At 41.9% G+C, this 22,507-nt stretch overlaps 1 protein-coding gene across 1 annotated transcript in view; it reads right to left on the bottom strand.

Annotated features, from left to right (window-relative positions):
- Positions 1 to 221: 221 nt before the first annotated feature.
- ITPR2 (inositol 1,4,5-trisphosphate receptor type 2) overlaps positions 222 to 22,507 on the bottom strand; it is a 428,506-nt gene continuing 406,220 nt past the window's right edge. Inside the window, exons 56-57 of the mRNA XM_054719205.1 lie at positions 4,799 to 4,960; positions 222 to 4,104 (exon numbers count right to left, since the gene is read on the bottom strand). Of these exons, the coding sequence (XP_054575180.1) occupies positions 4,018 to 4,104; positions 4,799 to 4,960 (249 nt within the window). The 3' untranslated portion in view covers positions 222 to 4,017. The remainder of the gene's footprint in view (positions 4,105 to 4,798; positions 4,961 to 22,507) is intronic.

Raw genomic sequence — 22,507 nt, 5'->3', positions numbered from 1 at the left:
GTTGGCCAATTAGGGTTTTGACCAACTCTGCATAAATGCTGGGCACAATGTTCCATATGGATTAGCTCATCAGCTTAGTTCAAGTTACCAATTTTTTGCCCCTCATGTGTCCCTAAGTAAAATAGCAATAATAACGACTTTCCTACCAATGGATATGTTATTTAGAAACACGGTAAGAAATGAATAAGGCACTTAAAGTATCACACGTGAAATAGTTATACAAATCCAATTTTATTAATAATAATTTATAAATTATACTTATCTGATCATGACATATATTAGAATCATGTTTTGTTTTTCAGCAAATAGAGCAATCCTCTACTTTGGGGGGAAAACCGTCTATTGGTGAAATGAGAAGTACTGGTCTGATAATTCGATAAATTATCCAAGTCTGTGGAAACCTGCCAATTCAGAGATGATAACTGGATTTGTTTTCAAATTTCTCAAGTTTCACATGCACTTTCGCTCCTGTGCTTGGTTTTAGTCTTTTCTTCTACTAAATGGAATAGCTTTACAATGATTTCAGAGAGAGCAAATGAGTGACTAGAGGGGAGATAACAAATGAGTGACTAGACGGCTTCAACTGGCCTCAGGGATTTTCTAAATACTGGAACCACTTGTCAAATTTTGCAAATAGAAAGCTCACCATGGCCTCTCTGCTTCTTCCTATGTATGGTGTGGATGCCACAATTTCACCCATTCAAGTGACTTGCCTGGTTCCTGTGGCATCTGTGTTTGTTTCAGATGCCTGATCCACTCTGTTTTGCACTGTAGTATGTGTCATGGCATATTGGAAAGGGTCTGTGGGTTAGAATATGCTGATTTGTTATTCCGTGTAGCTTTAAGACCAGCTGAAGGAACACGCACCCTATAGCTACTCTTCCACAAAGCTCTGTCCTCTGCATGTTTAAGCAGCATCTCTTGAGTCTGTAATCTGGTATGTCATTATGCCTGTGCAATATTTACTTATTATGTCCCAGTCTACTGGGCCCCTGGGGGGGGGGGGCAAGCTCTTTTCTTCCCAGCATCTGTCATTTACTCCTTCTTTCCCCTAATCATAAGGAAGCCCCAATCTTCACCTTTGTTGACTCCAGATCCCCAGTCTTTCCACTCATCTTAGTCCCGGGGCATGGAGGTAGGGGTGGCTGCATTGCTGTTTGTAATAAGACAACTATAAACTAAAAAGAGCATTCAAAAGAATGAATTGTGAGTGGAGAATATGACATAAGCACACAGTTCTGACTTGGATGAAATATCTTCCAGATAGTATCAACCATCTAGAAACTGCATTCTTGTCATCAACAGAAAAAGTTCAATATTTAAGAAAATAAGCCCTTTTCTAAACTAACTTTTTAAGGGGAAGAAAATGATAAATTTTACATGTATACAATTTATTTATATTATAGTCTTATATGATACAAACATTTTCTCATCTAAAAATATTTTAATTTAAGAAACCTACTTTCATTAAACTATTCAGCATTAACTGATACTTTTAACCTTATGTGGATTTTTAACAAATAAATAGGAAAACATTTCCCTTAACATCAAAATCAAGGATGATTGCATTTAATGTCACTATATAAATATGAGAAAGTTAACTAATACTTGTATAGTTCAAATATTCCAGTTGCATTACAAACATATATGTAACATATAAATTAGATGTCAAATTTCTGCATTATTATCTTTGTCATGAATTAATAGCCTGCAAAATGGCTTTTTTGTTTGCTTTGTTTTGTTCATTTTGCCCTGTAATCTCTTCAGTACTTAGGCAGAAAAGAAAGAGAAGCACAACTGAGAAATATTTTAATTCTGAACAAATAAGCATCTTTTTAGTTGCAATCTTTTGGCTACTTCCCACAGGAGACTATGCTGAGAAACAATGAGCTACCACTAACCCAATGGCTTAGTCCTATAAAAAAAGAACTATCGCAGTGCCAGGAAAGACTCCACAGTTCATCATCTGAAAGACAGGTTGCTCTCATCAGTAAAAATTAATCTATTCTCTTGATGTTCAGACATCAAAAATATTTGATTTTGTGAGATAGGTCCCTATACTAGAATATGCTCAATCTACCCCTTTTCTTTTCCCTATTCCCCAAACTCTCTGCCTAATTAAAATAGTTATCTAATGATGTTATAACAATGATGGTCTTGGGTGAAAACAATGGCTGCTTTGTTCTACTTAGGTTTTGGTGAAGACATTTAAAAAATCAAATATGTGAGAGGGTTTAAAGTTTTAATAAAGAATTAAGGGTGATTAGTGATGGTGGAATTCTCATACATTTATTGATGGCCTAATAGGTTCAAAGTTCTGTGCTGCCTGCAGATATATATCTCAATTTCTTTGTCTCTGGACCATGGTCCTTCAGCAACAGGTCAGGAAAATGACTATCATGTCAGAGTGAAGAATTCTCAACTTGGGGAGGAACTGGGATTAGGGGGGTGACAGGAGAGTCAGTGAAAAAATTTGTTGATCGAGGTTTCAATAGTTTCTCTCCAAGTTTACATTTTAACAGGGCTGCTCCAGGCATCCTTTCTAATCTATCTAGACCAACGATTAGAAAATTTTAGGACCCAATAGCTTAAACTATATCAAAACAATCCCAAAGCTTTAAAAACAGCCATAGCAAACCTTGCCCAGACCTTCAACCTTGGTGATAAGAAGGTCAGAGTTGAAGATTCTGGAGGCAATTTTTTGTTCTTGGGGGGCCAGGGCCAGAAGGTCAACTTGCAAAGAATCTCCCAGACTTGGGTGCTCTGTGCCTTGCTCCCTGGCCACACAGGGGTCCCCTAACACTTTCAATATCCCATTTTGCTTTAACACTCTGAAAACATCATTTCTAAGAATAAGATGGGTATGGCACATTATTTTCTCCTTCTACAAATTCTGGTTGCATTAATTTAATATAAAAATAATTTGGAGAAGAGATTATTATCTTTCTACATTCTGAAAAGCTCTCATTAATACAGTTTAAAAGATGTAATTGATATGCTTCATATTCTTGAGTATTCAATAAAGTTCTTGGATTTTTCCCTCCCTCCCCAACTGCAGGAATAAAACCACTCAGTTCCTTTTAAGCACAGCAAACATGAATCAAATAGCTTTTACTCCATATTTATAAAATGCCACTATCACAAGTTTCTCAGTATTTCCTGTCATCTTCAACCATTTTCATTTATTAATCTCAATATATTTTAATAGCACACATACACTCAAAAAAACTCTTCCCTGGGGCTTACTGTAGCTTTTTCTTCCCCAAATCTTTGAAAATCTTAGCCTGTACATGATTTACAACATGCTTTTCCCAAGTTCTCTGAAGATCCCCTTTTGTGCTCTCTATTGACAGAGCCCCTCTGGATCTGGGAGAAAGCAATCACATCCGATTGTGATGTCCGCTTGAAGGGTACAGGCTCCCAGCACTAGTTGCTAGAGCCACAAATCCATTGTGCTGCATGTTGTAAGTAAGGAAATTGCCCTGTGACAGCTACGGTTTGGAAGCACTAACATGTTTCTTTGCAACTCTCATTTTTTAATCTTTTCAGTTATTTTCTATAGTAAAAACTTAGCCACCCGAGTATGACTTCCTGTATCACTGACCTACATGCCATAATTAAAAGAAAGAAAGTCCAACCAACCGTGACAAAGGTTGCAATCAGCGTTTAAGACAAAACCGACTCTTTAAGGACTTAGCAAAAGGTGGTTCTCTCTGCACGGCATCTCCTTCAGCCCTGCCTCTCCCTGCCCTCTCCGTCCACGTGAGCAAGTCACTTCATGTTGCATTAAGAATGCATGATGTGTGCTTTCCAGCCGCTGCATTTTGAGTTTGGTTTTTTCAACCATGAAAACACAGTTATAAATTGTTCCCGGAGCTACACCAGGCAACATCTTGGCACTTGGTTGTTTTTAACTTTTCAACAATAGGCACTGTTCACTCCCCTCCAGCTCAGTTCTGTATTCAGTGGTCAGGCAGGGCGCTGATGAAAGGCCAGTCACGGCTCTCCCCCATGGTATCAGTGTGGCGGCATGTGATGATTCACATGGGGTGTGTTTGATCCGAGAAAGCCCAGTCTCTGCTTATTCTTCCTTTGTTCTGTCATCTGGGGAGAAAGAGACAGTGTCTTGAGCTGATTTTCTCACTCTTTCCCAGTGCTGGTGGGCCACACCGTTTTGGGTTAATATTTCCCAAGCACCTACAGGGTTGTCTTGGGATCGTAGAGAATATGTTTCTTCAAAACAGAGAGAATATTTTTAAAGTGCATTTCCATAAACAGAGAAAACAAAGCGAACCCCATCTCTGTGGTTAAGAAACAGGAACCATGGTTCTTTTAAAGCAGCCCTTGCTTGTCACATAATCACCCCCAACACCAGAGTCATTTTAACAGCTCCCACAGTCACTTTCGATATTATTTTTACAGATGCTAACAATTTTACATGATGTAGGGGATGATTAGAGCACTGCGATGACAGATACTAATGATGATCTGCCTTTCCAATGAGTTTAATTACTCTGATGGCAGAAAATATGAGTTTCTATAAAAAAAAAAAGTGCAAAGAGGTCTTTGTATTTTGGCATCCATGCCTTCCTTCCCCCTTTCGTAGAAGGAGAAGGGTCACACAAGATGGGGAGGTGGGGAAGTAGAAACCCCTGCTTGCTGAGATGTTCCAACAGCACAACGTGGGGTTTCTTTATATAAATTCCATGAGCTTGCTCCCAGGAGTCTCTGGGTCTCCCTCACTCAAGGTGGTGAATGACTCCCCCTCACTCAGCCCCAGCTCCCTGGACCCACTGACCTGCTCCTTGAGCTCCGCCAGCTGACCCGACAGCTGTTTGACCAGACTCATGGTCGATTCCAACTTCTCCTGCAGGTTCCGGATCTCATTTTGCTCACTGTCACCTTCATTGCTAACAAGAGACATGGCTCGCATCCGAGGAAACCAGTCCAAGTTCTTCTCCTAAAAACAAATAAATATTCAGGAACAAGGGAGTAGGAATGGAAGGGAGCCTGAAGACTGTTTATAGGTGTTCATTATTATTAACATATAAATCAAAGATTTTTAGCACTCTTTCTAGCCAGGGATGGGGAGGGGCTGAGGGTTGGAATGAAGTGGGGGTTAGATATTGCTCTTCAGGAGCTGGGGGAATATCTTCAATATTTCAACAAACTTCCTATGGGCTCCCAGGGAGGTCCAGGATACAACATTGAGAACAGCGCCCTGAACCCTGCAGGCATTCAATGAATCTTGGTGAATGATGAGGTAGGCTCTGGAGGCTGGGGAGAGCAGATCCAAGTGTGTGGGTACAGCACAGGCGTGAGCTGTTTCTCCTCCCCACATCCCCCGGGCACAAAAGAGAAAGGGGTGGAGGAACAGGAAAGTGGTAAAAGAAATGTTTCAGTTCCAGCCACCCACGCAAGTTTACCTCCCACTTCCCCAAGGCAGGCTCGGAGCTGCGCTCAGGAAGAGGGAAGTGGGAGGGCATGGCCCTAGGTTACTCTGTCTGCTCCCTTTGGAAACTTTTTACTACAGAGGGGGTGAGGCTTCAGAGTCAGACTTCCCCAGAGGGCAACAGCTGGGCCCACTTCTGTTTTTCTAGGTGGACTTGGTGCAGGTATGTGTGCACGCGATGCCCCTTCATTGTCGTAGAGACAAAGGGTTAACCAGATACCCAGGCCTCTTGGAAACTGCCTGATGGCCCAACATCAGAGAATCACTGTGCATTACTTCCATTCCATCTTGAATCCTCAAAAAAGCCTGCAAGGTAAATCACACTGTCCCCGTGTCACAAATGAGGAAACAAGAGACCTCAACTGTTACATTACCCACGTCACAAACTAGGAACTGGGAGAGCTAGGGTGTGAAGTCTTTGAAGTGGGGTGTGTTCCCAACCACTGACGAGGTATGTCAGTCTGCATCCTCATTTACCAGTTTCCCTAAGTCACCTTCTTCCAACATCCCCAGCAGTGACCTTCCTGCTTAAGATGTTTTCTGCTCCGGAAAAGCCCACTACAAAGTGGCTACGAAGACCTCTGCCTGGCAGGTCCTTAGAATGAGAGTTCACACAGTACGTTCCTTCCTAAGATACCGTGGAAAGGCCCAACCTACATATCTCTGCTCTTCTGTCTGATTCTCACCCAGCCCTTGCGTTGGTTCTTTTTTTCGTTTTGGTAGTTGTTGTTCTAGTCTGAGAATAGCAAGTTCTTAATAATGCTCTACCCCCCAATGGCAATGAAAAGGCCTGATAAAGGATTAAGGATAAAACATCTTAAAGAGTTTTAAACTGCATTTAAACTGCTGTAGCTGATTAGCATTTCAAAAGGAGAATGGTAACTTATTCTGAAATGCAGAGTGACAGCCAGATTCATTCATTCCATCAATCCTTCCACATCTGTTGCCAGGTATTTAGAGATGCACATCAGAGAAGACAAGATGTTGCTCTCAAAGAGCTTGTGGCTTCAGACAGCCCTCCGAGCAAAGTGGACAGTGCATTACCTATACCAAAATCACCTGGGCTGCTTGTTAAAATGGCAGATTTCAACCTCATCTCCTCCCACCAAATCAACCTCTTAGGGGTTGTGCATTATTCCTTCGTTGCACTAAACTTTAAGAACTCGGGTCTATGAAAACACAGAAGATAAATGACAACCCCTGGGGTAGTGGCAAACTAGGGAGATGGAGTGAAGGGAAAAGAGCTGAAAAAGCTGGTGTGGGGAATGGGAAGTCAAGTAGGGGGCCCGTTAAATGCCTGTAACTGACAGGATGAACAGCCTCGTGGGGTGGGAGACCACGCCTTCTAGTGTCCCCAGCAAAGACTATTGATCACTAACAGCCCAGGTGGGTGTGCAGTGGAGGCAGAGAGCTGGACCAATAGAGGATGGGGTGTCCTCTGGAATCGGCGTCAGAAAGACTAAGGTGTGAGGAGGATAAGGATGACAGCAAAGCAGTGACTGGAATGAGGAGCATGACTGTGGGGACTGGTAGTGGGGGATGGAGAAGAACACACCTGTGCTGCAGGTTCTATAAGCACCGAATCCTTTCAACCATCCAATGAACTTCAGTTCTCTTATCTCTTTAGTATGTGGATTAAGTACAGTACTATCTATTATCTGAATTTTACAAATGAAGAAACTGAGGCTAACAAATGTTTTAGTTGGGATCCCAGCCCAGATCTGTGTGCATCAAGATTGCTCGGTAAGACTGGAGACTGTGGACAGAACGTGCAATAATAAATTTTAAAATTCTATAAATAGAACAACTTTAGGAAGTAAAAATTCTATGATGAGAGTCCCTGAAATCTGATAAAATATTGGTGAATTTAGGGAGTTAGTATTTAATGGTTACAGAGTTTTATTCGGGGGGAAATGAAAATTCTCTGGAGAGGGATGGTGGTGATGGTTGCATAACAATGTAAATGTACTTATTGCCACAAAACTGTGCACTTAAAAATGGTTAATTTTATGTTATGCATATTTTACTACAATTAAAAAAAAATCACTGTATTTTCAGAGGCTAATTTTCAGGATGAATCATGCCAAAGTCCTTGAAGTCATCCTGGGGGAGGTCAGTGATAGGGTGGATGAGGGGTCTGTGGGCAGCCATGGACCCAAATCTGTGATGAATGTACAGGAGTGACCAGGCGGTATGGAGGACAGTGATGTGGAGGCTTAGAAAATGCATTTCATGTGAGGGTGAAGGTGTGGTGATGTCTTGGCGATGGGGAGCCGAGTCTGCTGACTCTCTTCTAAGGCCCTTAGTGTCGAGGGGTTGGGAAGATGGGCCATTGCCACTAGCTGGTTAAAAGAGAAGGCACAACTCTTGGGAGAACCAAGAAGGCAGCAGATGAGGAGAGGAGAGTTGGTCTACAATGGCAGACTCCGGGGGCTGATGGGACAGAAGGGGTTGAGAGCCTTAGATAGCTGAGCCTGGGGAGAGAAGGTACCAGGTGACATAGTGGTACCCAAGGTGTGGATGGTGAAACATCCATTTTCAGAAAGTTTCCAAAAGAAACAGGCAAAATATTCTCATGCTTAGCGAGCAGATGGTAACTGAGCCAAAGAGAACATGGGTGAGGTTTCATGACACGACCTGCAGAGAGGTTACTGTATTCCTGAGTCTCTGGCCCTTGAGGAAACACCCAGCTCTTGGGGGACCATCATCCCAGCCTCTGGGCCACAGGACTCTCTTTCCTTGCACATTTTTTTCTTCCTTTGTTCCTTTGTTTATCCCTTCATTTACTAATTCTTACTGTGTTTTCTATGTCTGTGCTGGGCACTGGGAAAACAATAGTGAACAAAACCCAGCTCATTCTCATGCTAATGGAATTGATAGTCTACGTGGAGGGAGACTTCAATCAAAGGATGAGAAAAATAACAGCAAGCTGTGCTCAGGGGCCGGGTAAGGAAAGTACACGATAGACACGCTTGCTCATCCTTTCTCTTAGTTTCTAAAACTCATTCTCTCTTTTAAACCTCTTTTGGTTTTTCTCATTTTTCTTTCACTGCTTGTATCTTTCTGTTTTTGTTGTTTGCTTGTCTCTCAGTCTTTTCCCTCCTACTTTTGTGCATTTTGTTTCATTCCTCCCTTCCTCTGTATACCAACTGACCATAATCTGAAAGTAAGAAAACAAGGTGTAATTATGATTTTTTCCCCATATTGAATGCTTTGTGGTTTCTTTTCTTGGTTTTTAAAGAACTTGACTTGAATGTCTTACATCTCTCACTGAAATGGAAAACACACACACACCAACTTAAATTGTTTTTGTTCTCTTTTTTCGCATAAAGCCAGCCTTTTAAAGCTAATTCCCGTACTTGATGTTTCTTCAAATTAGTGTAGAAAGTACATCCTTTTCACCAAAATTAAGTCGAATATAACAGTTTTCTTAGAATAAATGCTGCATGTGCTTTTTCATTCAAAGCGGCTCCCAATTAAACACCCCAAGGTTCCTCTCTCATCTTATGGCGCCCCGAGCAGACTCCATGCAAGGCTCAGTCTGAGCAGGTGAGAAAGTTGAGACCAGGACTTGAACCTGAGCCAGAACCTGAGCCAGAACAGTGGCCAGTGCACAGGACCCCACTACCTCACCAGGCCGACTTGTATGTGTCCGCCCTCTAGCAAAGCAATTAGATCTGATTTGTTACTTCTCGGTTACTCCTACATGCTGTGTATATCTTGTGATCATGATGAGCAGATTCCCATGCTGACTTGGGTTAGTCAGTATGAAATCATTTCCTTATTTCACCAGGAACGAAAATATTTTACCACAGGGTAGTATATAGCCAGGGAAGTTGCAGATTGACTCTTAGACTCTGAGGCTGGAATGTGAGATCCCAATGTCTTGGTAGTATATAGCCAGGGAAGTTGCAGATTGACTCTTAGACTCTGAGGCTGGAAAATGAGATCCCAATGTGAGATCCCAATGTCTGAGGCTGGAATGTGAGATCCCAATGTCAATGTCTTGGAAATTCAGAGCTTCTCAAGGTTTCTCAAATGCAACTGGTCATGTCTCTGAAAAGGGACACAGGGCTTACTAAGCACACCCCTACTGGTCTCCCTGAATTCTAACAATAATGTTCCTTTCAAGATGACTAGAAGATGAAGAGATCGGAGTGCAAAAATCTTTCAGTCCCTCCAGCAGTCGGATCAATTTTACTTATTTAATTTTGTAGTTATCCAATAGAATGATTAGATTGTCAGTGTCAGTCAAAGCTTAGCCTGCTTTGTTTTCGTGTGCGGTTCTTCAGTGTGATGCCCCATTTACGGGAGAGAGGCGACGTAGTATAATGCAAAGAGCACTGACCTAGAAGTCAGGACACTGGGTTCTGGTTTTAGCTCAAAGAAAATCTAGTTATGTGATAGAAGAGGGAGAAAACTCCCTGAGTCTCGGTTTCCTCATCTGTACAACTAGCACGTCACCCCAGGTGTCTCTATGCCTCTTCCAGCTTGTCATTCTGTGAGTTATGAATTCAAGGCAGACATTAAAAATCAAATTGCTTAGCCAAATATGGAGTTCACCAAATGAGCTAACAGAAACACATCACTCAGGCTAGAAGCAACCTTGAAACCACGGGATCCAAGCTCAGCTTATTACAAACGCTCAGCCTGAAACCTAGAAAGCATAGGTTTCCTAGAGGCCTTACAGGAGCAAATGTCCATGCACTTGATTTCCACTTCTGAACAAGTTCTTCCAAATTATGGAGTGGAATAGCTCTCGATAATCCATCCCTGTTGATGCTTAATTGACCATAGGCTTAAGAACATGTAATGACTATAGTAATTTCTCTCCACATTAGAATGAGATGAAAAAGTAATGAGACTGATTTTAGGGAGCCAAACATTGGAGACATTGCCATGTCTTTTTAGCTCAACTAGATGCACATCTAAAGTTGCTGCATGTAAGCTAAAGAGAAAGCAACAGCGTAGTTCTATATCGTAGTAACATATCCCATTTGTTGCCTGTCTAGCAAGGGTCAGGCACTTCCGTCATGCTAGAGCCAATGTCCACAACAGTCCTATAAGGTAGAGACTGTGAACATCCCCATTTTACAGATGGCAACACTGAGGCAGGAAGAGGATTCGTTACTTGCCCATGGTCATGTGGGTTATAAGAGGCTGGGTCAGGGTTTAGTCTCTCTGTGTGACTGGAAATCCTATGATCCTTTCCCTGCACTGGAAGACTTCGTGTCTAATGGAGAAATCAATGCTTAGCTTCTGAACTTGCCAAAGAAAACAGAGACCACAATGAAAAAAAAACACACATATAGATAACTTAAACCCCCTTGATTTCTTCTTCTAGGATATGCTAAAGGCTATTTACTGAAAATCAGAAACAAACCCTCTAAGCATTGTATCAGAGATGCATATGCAGGTACTGATAGAAATACATCATCACTTAACATTCACTGAAATTTTGCAGAGTGCGCCAACATATTGCTGTGGGGCAACACACTGCACATGCCATGTATTGTACTGGAATGGAATATCAATAAACCGTTTCCTATCTACCTTCACCTCTGCTCCCAGGCTCAGAATGTGCTAAGGTTTTTCCAGTTACCATTTTCTTCTAAGCCTTATGGTATGCTGCATTTTCCATTGTAAAATCAGTTGCACAGCCTCCAACAAGCATAACCGTTCTTCAAAGCCACTGTGTGACCCACTGCATTCCCTTCTTTGCAATTTGGCTCAATGAAATCTGAAGAATAGTTCTAAAAGGAACACTCACGATGCTGATACTACCCACTGTCTGGAAGGTCCCTGAGGGCCAGACACCATTCCTGCTTTCCTGGAACTTCACACTTAGAAACGTGATCTGGAACAAGGGCTCTTTCTGAAGTCAAAGCATCATGTTGGTCAAGGTAGAGTGCTTTGTGTGCCCCATCCTAGTCTCTGCTCGATGACACAGGGGCAAGGTGGGCTTCTCACCTCGTACCAACATGGGGGCCTTGCTGTCATAATCTGATCTCTGAAATTTAAGGCCACCCATGATACTGTCGTCTGGGTTTCTAGCCTCATTCCTAATGAACATGCCACAGGTGTATGACAAGTGTTACTCAATGAGGGCAACGAAGAGGCTGCTCTCACAGGAGTTTAGTTGCAGGCCCTGGGTTCACGAGGAAGGAAAGATGGACTGGAAGTGGAGAAAGGATCCTGCTGTGTCCTTTGAAATTCAACTGGATTGACATATAACTGACCAATTTCTTTCTAAAATGTAAATCAAAACAGCTTTCTGTATGTCCTGTCTGATATTTTGATAGGGCTCTCCTGAAATTTCTCTCAAATGTAATCATCATATTCATCTCCACTGTATATGACTTATTAGGAGGAAAATTAATAATAATAAATTACAAAATAATAAATTTATATGTAGAACTCAAGGAAAATCATACACACACACACACACACACACACACACACACACCACACACACACACACACACAGACAATGCCTATACAGAAAATACTATTTCTAGAGAAAAAACCTTCCCAGAAATCTTTTAACACTAGAGTCATCAAATGCAACACAATAACAAATGGAATTAAAATCTGTTTTAACAGCTGTATATGTTCACTGTCTTTTCCCCCACATGTGTATGTGTGTGTGTGTGTGTGTGTGTATATATATATATATATATATGTATCTATGTGTGTGTGTGTATATATATATATATATATATATATATATATATATATATATATATCACATATAGGTTTGTCTCACACAAAGAAATGAGTAAACCTTCTAGAAGACTATCTTCTAGAAGACTATGTAAATTCCTCCTTTGGAATAAAAAATGCTTTTTTTTTTCTTTGAGAGCAAACTATTTACAGTAGGTCCTCGGGTTATCTCGGAGATTCGTTCCTACGGCGCAACGTAATGCGATTTTCACCGTAAGTCGGACCCCACCTACATAAGCATCTACGTCAGTCACATGGAGCACATGCACAGCAGTAATGAAGTGAAACAGTAAGAAAACTTAAAAGAAAGATAACAATTCCTGACCTTTACTTGTGGTAAATAAATAATAAAAAACATAAAGCACATATGTACATACGTCGCAATGACGGAACTTTTTTTAAAAATAAATACTGTAAATGGGAGATGGCGACATAACCATGAAACGACGTACATCGAGTCCAACGTAACCCGAGGACTGCCTGTAATTAATAGTCCCCAAATCTCAAAATTGCACAGGGGAGCTCAGTGAAGGGCCCCGCATGTGGCTATCACGCCAGAGCTTTGCCCATCATAATCTGATTAAACTGAGTTTGCAGTTGGCCAGCTTGCCAGCTGATTTTTTTTTACTAGTCCCTGATATTAAGACATTTTAGCAAATTGTTCTTTAACTTGTTCAGTCTATCCTTATGCCTTTTCCCTTGTCTTCAAAATACTACCCAAGAAGAGGGTAAGAGTTGGTTGTCCTCTAAGCCTGTCTACCCTGGGCTAGCAGCATCAACATCATTGGGAAATGGTTTGAAATGCAAATTCTCAGGCCACACCCCAGACCTTCAGAATCAGAAGTCTAAGATTGGGGCCCAGTAATCCGTGCTTTAACAAGCACTAAACGTGATTCTGATGTGTACTGAAGTTTGAGAACAACCACTCTAATTCAAAACCAAACCAGTGATATCTTAACATCACGAATCATTGGGTGAACCTTAAAGAAAACAGGGCCTTCTGTAATAGTGTCAACAATAAAAAAAAAGATTTAAAAAAATCATCCTTAAGCAATAAAAAACAATCCTTATCTGTGCCCATGTTATATATTGATTGAGTAATCATATAATTGGTTGGCTTACCAAGGATACAGTTGAGCATGAAAGGAGTGTTATTAAAAACTTTGCAGAGTCCTGGCCAGTGTGGCTCAGTTGGCTGAGCGTTGTCCCTTGCACGCAGAAGTCAGCTGGGGTGCATGCCCCAGTTGTGGGCTATATCCCCAGGACGGGGAGTGCAGGGTGCAGCCAATTAATGTATCTCTTTCTTATCAACGCGTGCTCTCTCTCTCCCTCTCCCTTCCTCGCTCTTTAAAAATCAACAAAAACATTTAAAAAAATTGCTGAGAGAATGGTATAACCAGGAAGGACTGTTCCAGTCAAAACTATGGTACCTCTGGACTCCATTAGGATCTGGACTATGATTTATGGTACCTGGACCAACTAGTTAGAGTAATGAAAGCATTTCATAACAGTATCTGGGCTGCCTCTGTAGATAAGAAAATTGTATTTATGTATTAAGTTGCTGAGAAGATGATTCGGAGGTATTGTCTACTAGAAATTCACAAGTAATTTGGTCACTTAGACATTGGCTATAAAAAAGGGGTTTGACATATTTCTCATGGGAGTATTCCATACCTAACACTCTCATTATTCCCCATTCTTTCTTTTTCTCTTATAAAGTGAATGGATATTAATACTCCTCTGAAATTTCTCCTTCATTCCAATGACCTCTCTAAATAATTTATTTATTTCTCTTAGCTTTCTGTTTTGTTTTCTAAATCATCAGTGGCTTCTCTACCAGTCTCTGAACTGTTTCAAAGTCTATCACCAAGAGCTGGAGCATGGGCGTGACACTGAGACCTAACAATAAACTCCAAGTTGTACCAAGATGATGTGCCAAGTTGAACCCAAGAAATCTTACACTAAGGCTGAATTTCCAATCAGCATCAAAGAGCTAATATTTCTTCACTAGATTCTTCAAAGTGGACATCATGTGGATTGAGGATGCTGAATTAAAAAAAAAAATCTGAATTGAGTCCAAACCAGTATGTTCTTCTAGGATAGGGGCAAGCAAGGTGTGATGTCAAAATGGGACTGAACTCTTTAAGATTACAGCTTTGCAGAGCAGAGCAGTGACCACTGTCTAGCTGGCTCTGGGACTTGGAACAACTACAGGATGGTGCACAGCTTGACAAGAATCTTACTAAGGCTGCCACTGCATCAACAGCTGACTAGCTGGGTCCACAGACAATGTCGATCTGAACACAATGAGCCCAGCAGCTGTAGGTGATGACACACAACTCTGCCAAGAAGCTGGGACATGGGAGAAGAAATGAGGTAACTTCAAGTAGGATGAGCCAGGGAAACTTCAAAGAGGGCAGAGCTACGGGCTGCCCAGGACACAGTGAGGCTGAAAGAAGAGTGTGGTCCAGTGCCACTCGGGACAATGGCGGGTGGCTCTTCTTGAATAATGGCTCCTAGGCTGATGATAACGATAAGACGCAAAGACACAAAAGGCCCCAAGTGTTCATGAACAGGAACGGCAGCCATGAGTCACAGGGCAGTTTGATATAAATGCAATGTAGAAACAATCATTGATCAGGCTGTAGGTGTTACCTTTCACATCTTCATGCAATTTCACAAAATTTTCAACTGATGCTATTTAGGTTTTATGCATTTTTCCATACTTGACACATTTCCCTGGTTGTCTTTACTTGTTTTTCAAGTCTTCTATAGCAATCTGATAGAAGACTTGAAAAACTCAAACAGAGGCTGAAGCAATTCCTACATGTAAAACTCATTTCTGACACATGATGGAGCCAGTCGATAAAATGCTATAATGCCTGGTTATGATTGGCTGCTGATGAGAACGCAGATGCTGCCCTGAGACATTTTATAATGAACAGTGACCAACTTTTAAATTGCTTCCTAATTTGAGTTTATTTCTTGTCTCCTCAATTAGAGGATGCACATCTTGAGAGTTGAAACCATGTATATACACCCATGTTAATGGTCCCCATAGCAGCCTGGGCAGTTTTATTCTCACATTTTCCTTCCAATTTGCTTCTGCCTCCATTGCCCTCCCACCCACTGCAGACCTGCTCACTCCCAGGTTCCTCACCCTCCCTGGCTGGGACACTGTTGTACAATAAATAATCTGACTGGTACTGGTCTTTGTCCCTGGTCTCCAAGGGAAGACTCTAAATCCTTGGAATTTCCTGAATAAAAGACTTGGAAAACTGAAATAGATGCTGAAGCAATTCCTACTTGTAAAATGAGAGAAATGTCATTGTTATTCATAAGGTCCCTGATCACACCTGAGTTTATGCCAATGAGATGACACTGGTGAGCCCCTAGATAGCTTCAGGATGGGGGATAGTTACCAGAAAGACCAAGCACAAGTGGCTAGAGGTTGGGACTCTGAGAAAACCCAACCTCCAGGGTAGGGAGGGAGGCTGAAGATTAAGTTCAATCATGTGGCCCACGATTCAGTCTTATAAAAGCCTACTAAAACCTCTGAACTCTGTGGCTCAGTGAACTTCCTGGTTGGTAAACTCAAATAGGTGATGCCTGGGATTCCACGGGAGAGGCATGGGAGCTCTGTGTTCCCTCCCAGACCTTCTCCCATGTGTCTATTTGGCTGGTCCTCCTGATTTGTACCTTTTATAATGAAGCTGTAAAGATAAATATAATGTCTTTCTGAATTCTGCGAGTTGCTCTAGTGAATTATTGAACCTGAGGGGATTGTGGGAACCACTTGAAATTGCAGCCTGTCTCAGAAGTGCAGATGGGACACCTGAAGCATGGTTGGTGTCTGAAGTAAGGAAAGTGGTTAGTGCCAGAATTGAATTGCAGTGCCCCTAACTAGGGTTGAAATGGAATAGTTGGGGTCAGAATAGGCACCAACCTGGTTGTGGGCCATGTGGAAATCAGCTGCTGCAGATGGCGAGGGGGTGGGAGGGTGTCCCAAAAGCAATGGACAAGCAATCAGGAAACGAGGCTAGTTGGGCATCTAATTTTGCTAAGTGTTGCTGGTCTGAGACCTATAAATAGTGGACATTTCAAAAGAGCTACAGAAGATAGAACACAGTCAGAGACCTGCAGCTCTATACACACAGGATATGAACACACAAGGCAGAAAGATTTATCCAGGGTGTGGTCATGGCAAAAGAATAAAGTGAAAAAAGATGCTGTTTGATTGTGATCTTAAATAAATTCTCTCTTTTACCCCCTATCCGTTCCGCCTGCGGGGTTAGGAACAATTTGAAAGCCACCAGCCTGTGAATTTTCTCTGGTTTAAACTATTTACTCTGGTTTGTTCTACATATTCCCTTGTCAGGAGTGGATTTCGTGTGGTACAAATAATCAATGCTGTTGAATCAAAATGTGAAAGCACTGATATATGTTTTAGAATAAATTTTCCTGGCTTAAAACCTAAACTCCTTTCCTAGCCCAGGGGACCCTAGGCGATTCAGTCTTTGTCCTTCTCCTGCACCCTCTGCCTTCCTCAGTAGGGCGAGTCACGGGGCTGTCCTGGTAGTCCTCCTCACAACCCACCCATTCCTTCCAGCGATTGGCTCTTGCTGACCCCTGGGTCTTTCCAGGACTTGCTTACTTACTCCATCGAGGTCTCTGCTCAGATGTTACCTTCCTAGAGAGGTTGTTCTTGACAATGCAATATAACATACCTCCATCCCTCTCTACACCTTTCGCGTGCTTTGTTTTTTCTCATTGTTCCCTGTCAAGACCTACATTACACACTTGTCTATTTCCGACAACAATAGAGTGCAAGGTCAAGGAGGGCAGGGCTTTGTCTCAATTGTTCTTAGGGCCCAGAACAGTGTCTAGCACATAGTCGGCTTCCGATAAATGTTAGGTGAATAAACATAGAAGCCAAAACAGAAGATGCAGAAGGAGAAAATAATTCTGCTACTACTGCTGCTTTTTCACAAGGGTCTGGAGGTGAGGGGCACTCAGGTAAAAGGCTAAGTGACTTGTGCGGGGAAGGTGTACGCTCTGTGCTAACATTAACCAAGGCGCACCCACTCTAGACAGTCCCCAGCTGACACGGGGCTTACATGTGCAGAGATCCAATAGAGCAGGCTGTGATTTAAAGGGCAGGGGGTTCTGAAGGCAGCCCGTTCTCCGAATCCCAGCTTTGCCCCTCATTAGGTGTCTGATTGAAGAAGATTCTTATTTAAGTTGCTTCCTCTGAAGATGGGAAAAATAATGCCTATCTTTCAGGGTGTCTGTGAGGATTTGCTAAAATGATGTTGGAAAATGAATGCCATGCAGAAGCTTCTGGTGGGCGGAGAATGGAATGGGAGCGAGGGCAGGGCACTGAGGGTACAACATGTAGAAACATATGTTTGGGCCAAAGAGAATGAGAGTGGGAGGAGAGCTCTGTAACTGGCCTCATGGAATTATGACATCCCTGAAGTCACAGATTTTCAGAGACAAGAACAAGGAGTCACCCTGACGTGAGCTGTTACATTTTCCCACATCAATCGCTACTTGGGAATTTCAGAGGGATTTCCCACCACTCTGTCCCACCCCCCGGGCTTAGTAACACTGTGGACACCAGGAGCCTATTCATTTGTTCCATATCCGCAAACGCAACCTTTGCCTATACGTGCCCACTTTTTAAACATGCAAATTCCTCAAGCTGCCATGGCTCTCAGAATCTACTGTCTGAGAATCACTGACACACGGAGAGAAAAGGGAGGCCACCTCAGAATGGAAGACTTCTATTTTTGTCTCAGTTTCTTTGCAAGAGCTCTGGCCAAAGGGGCGGCGCCCTCCCAGTCAGAGCTGACTCCGTTGGTCTATCTGGACTGGGACTTAGAAAGAGAGCTAGGAGGCTTGTTTCCAGGGCTATTTTAGCTCTTCTACATTTTAGTAAACACATGATTAATCCTTTTACTTCCTCCTTTTCTGTTTATCTTACCCGAGGGGCACAGAGAGCCACTTTGACACATCAAGGTGATCTCTTCTCTCATCACCACCTCTCTTCAAAGGTCACTGTTTCAGGGAAGTGATGCTGACCTTTTGCTTTGCCTGGTACCCAAGCCCAGGGTCATGCTATGAACCGTGTTAAAGGAGCCTTGACTTTGGAGCCATATTTGGCTTTGCCATAGTTTGTGCTTGAAAATTAGATTATAGGAGATGTGTGCACTTTGGCCCTGTCTCTGGCTTCAATACGCGGCCAGTGGATGCGTGCCTACTTAACTTCGGAGCTGACAAGGCTTTTTAGTGCCCTTACAAACAGGATTTATTTGGATTTAAAATTTATTGCCAGGAATGGAAAATGGATGGTTTTGCCAGTGTTGGTAGCCAAGGCTTCCAAGATCCCGTTAAGAACTCAAGTTTATCCTTAGCTCTCCAACAGATGTTCTGTTATAACCTATAAATGTCCCCACGCAGACAGGAATACTTTTTTCTATTATGATTTTAATGTAATTTGAGTATATATTTGTGTAACGGTTATAAATATTTTTAAAAGGTATTGTAGTTGTAGTTGTTCACCCCAAAGTTTAATAATTTTTTTTTTATATTTGGGGTACTTACTTAAAATTTAAAAGAATGTCACCCATAGCCTCACATTTAATTGTGTTGTGTTGGGAATTACGTTACCTATTGGAATTAGAGTAACATCTATTCAACATTATTTGAGAATCTGGTTATGATCTATATGCCTGGTCATGATTTATGTATTATATAAGCACAATTTCCCCACATTTCTGTCCATCAGAGTTGATCTTTGTCCCTCTTGCCTCATTCTTTAATTTGCTAAAAAGAAATTGTGGGGAATGATTTGGCAAAACAACTATATAATACAGATTGTATTGGTTTAGATTATCCACAATTACCAACTACTGGCAAAAAGGTCTGATTATTTTAACCTAAGATACAGATGCTCAAACCAACCAAACAAAAGTTATTTAAAATGCATTTCAAAAGCCTTCTTTCCTCAAGGAATAATCATCAGATTTCTTTAAGCAACAATGTGCCTGGTTGCATGGGAAGTATGTCTCAATATTCAAGACAAACTACTTACGTGCAACGTTCCAATAACACGCCTAGTACAAAAAGTGAAGGAGAGGATTTTTTGTTGTGTACTATCAGGTTAAGCTGCTAATTAAAAAAAAAAATCTCATTTATTCTAACAACCATTTTATTACTAGGACAAATTTTAGAGGATAAAAGATGCACTGTGCAGTGTAAACTATCAGCCAAATCCCATTTTAAAAAAATTGTTGACAGTATTACAGATGTCCCCCATTTTCTCCCTTTACCCCCCCTCCATCCAGCCCCTGATCCATCCCAGTCTCCTGTGCTATTCCCTCAGTCACAGTATCACCACCCTATTGCATGGAATTCCACTGTAATAAATACACTTATGACGGCTGATGCAAGGCAGTGAGGCATTTCTGATACGCCCAGCTTCCAAGTGGCCAGGGATCCAGGGGCTGGAAGGCACTGCATTCCTGGGCTTCTAGCTGGCGTCCAAGTGCTAACGCCCCACCAAACAGACTGGAGTCACTGAGTGGTGCACAGAGCACAGTGCCACCTGGTCCAGTTTGTGGACAGCACCGGGCGGGCTCTCCCTCATGCTGGTCACTGGCAACTGACCTCCAGCCTGAGCTGAAGATCAAACCAGGAGCGCCTAAGAATGTGCTCTTCATCAAAACTAAAACAATGTGCACAGCGCTTCTGGAGCCTCAATGCCAATGTAACAGTTTAGGACACATGTCTTTCTATGCTTCCTGATGTCCCATGCCCTTAAGGACCACTAGCTTTTTCTGTTTAGTGCCTGGCACACAAGCCCAGCAAGAACTCGGATGTTTGGGGGTTAGATGCACACTGTAAGACTGTGCGTAGACTTTAACAGATGTGATTTCTTTAAAATATATACATAAAAACATATCAAGTTCTCTTAGACATGAAACGCAAAATGTCCTTACTATCATCCCTCCCCCACCTGCTATTTTCAGGTAGTCACTAATTACTTGTAATTATATTTTTACTATGTCTCTCAGATCACACCCTTTTTTCTATGCCATAAAACCAGTGCCACAGCTGCTTTTCTGCTCAAACACTACCATTTTCCAACCTATAAAATCTAAACATTTTGGTCTCTTGGCATAACACTGAAGCCTCACCGTTATGTGGCAACCCAACCTCATTTACAGTATCTTCTCTTGCATCCTGGTCAGTACCTTCACTTCCCTCATCACCTCCTTGTAATGTCGTTGAAGGAATGTCTAACTGGGAGACACAAAATAGGGAACCTACTGGCAGTGGATCTTGGCTAATTTTGTTCTCTGAAATTCCCTTGGGAGAGGGATTCCTGAGCTGACCTGGAAGGCTGAATTAATTCTTGCAGCCTCAGATTCTCTGAGCCCAGGCTTTATCATTTCAACTCCCATTTTGATTTTTGGGCAAAAAGTTGGTAGATAGGAAAGGAAAAATGAAGGAGAAACCATCCATATAATTATCAAAAATTGGTACTATTTCAACCACAGAGTACTTAAATATGTCATTGCTTTTTCATATTTGTTGTTTCATTTTATTCTCTCATGAACCTCGTGAAGGGCAACCCTAATTCTTCCCAAGACACATGAGAGAAAACTGAGGCACACACGTGTCATTGCTTACCCAGTGCCTCATAGATCATGGGAAAGTCAGGACTACGATGCAGGTTTTTGATTTCCAGGTCACAAGACCCTCTCCCTGGAGACCATGAAGCATTGCAATCCTTTTATATGATCTCATCTTATAAAAGAGTCCTACACATCACTCTATAGAATGGACATCTCTAGAATGCTTGCAGTTAGACATAAAAACTCAACTCCTGATAAATGAAATGTGTATAATGACTCCTTATGGATAAAATCTCTCTCAGAACAAAGAAAGACCCAACTGTTAATTAACCGGTGGAATTAACACATCTAATGCAATTCTGTCAATCAGAAGGAAGACAGCTCGGGACAAATGGGGCAGGAGACAGCAGAACTGACTTGAGCGTAGTGCTCTGAGGGGCACATCTAGCGAGACTCCACATGTTCCTCATGGAAGATAAAATGAGAGTATTGTATTAATAATAATAGTAAAAAATATGATACTCTAGGTTCTGTCATATTCATACTTATTATGTCATTGTATCTAAAAGGAAGTCCACTGCCCAGGTTATGTTTCCCTGCTTGATTTATCTCTGCAGCATCCTTCACCTATAGCACACCATGTTACTTACTTTGTTGATTGCCTGCTATTACAACATAAATTTCATGAGGGTAGGGATTTTTGTCTGTTTCGTTTACTGCTCTTCTTCAGTGCCTAACATAATGCCCAGCACAGAGTACGTGCTTAATAAATAGTAACAAATGGGCTTTCACAATAACCCTAAGACAGGCACCGGTCCCGTCTCACTGTACAGAGAAGCAAACCGACACATCAAGGGATTAGGTGTTTCTCAAGGTCACAGAGCTGGTAAGTGGTAAAGTCAAGACTCACACAGGATTCACGTTCTTTTAAACTCGTCTATAGCTGTGTGCAGTGATGATGTTGTGTCAGCTTCTCTCAGTCTGATCCACTGAACATTCATATCATGCAACTAACTTCCTCCCTTTGTTCCAAACCTCTGCTTATTAAGTAACCTTCTGATTATAATCTGGTTTCTCAGGAAACCTTACACTGACCAGCCATCATGTGTGGCCGTTCTGCTTGCATATTATAACTTACCTTGTTAACTCAATGCATGGGCGTTCTGATTTACCCACATCTCTGTCTTTTGACTCTGATTACTGTGTTCCCATCCTAATTCATTCTGTGTGCCCTGATGGCGTCAAGAATGTGAGCCTGCAATGATTAGCACAGGATCTAGAATTTATCACCTAAGAAAGAGCCTATCTGAAACCCTGACCCTGAGAAATCAATGGTGAGCTGCACTGGGTCAGCCTCCCCAGGCAGTAGCCCAATATCATTGCATTCCCACTTGATTGGATAGAGCATTTGTAGCAAAGCAGTATTCTATCTATAGTCATCGGGTACATTTTGGGAATGATAACAATGAACACAAGTTGTGAAACGAAGTTGACTGGCTCAGCTAGCGTACCAAAGCAAGCCACAGTTTTATGCTGGGTTTACTACTAGCAAGGTTAAACTGGAAACTCGAAGCAAGTCAATTTTCATGTCTGAACACAGAGGACTTGAGGAAAAGAAAATGAACAATGGGACTACATAGAATGAAAATTAAATTAGTAACTCCCGTAGCCTGCATACCTAACAATATTT

The sequence above is a fragment of the Eptesicus fuscus genome, chromosome 7 (genome assembly GCF_027574615.1).
Source record: "Eptesicus fuscus isolate TK198812 chromosome 7, DD_ASM_mEF_20220401, whole genome shotgun sequence".
In the NCBI taxonomy this organism is placed as follows: Eukaryota; Metazoa; Chordata; class Mammalia; order Chiroptera; family Vespertilionidae; genus Eptesicus; species Eptesicus fuscus.
This window is presented reverse-complemented; position numbering and strand designations above follow the sequence as displayed.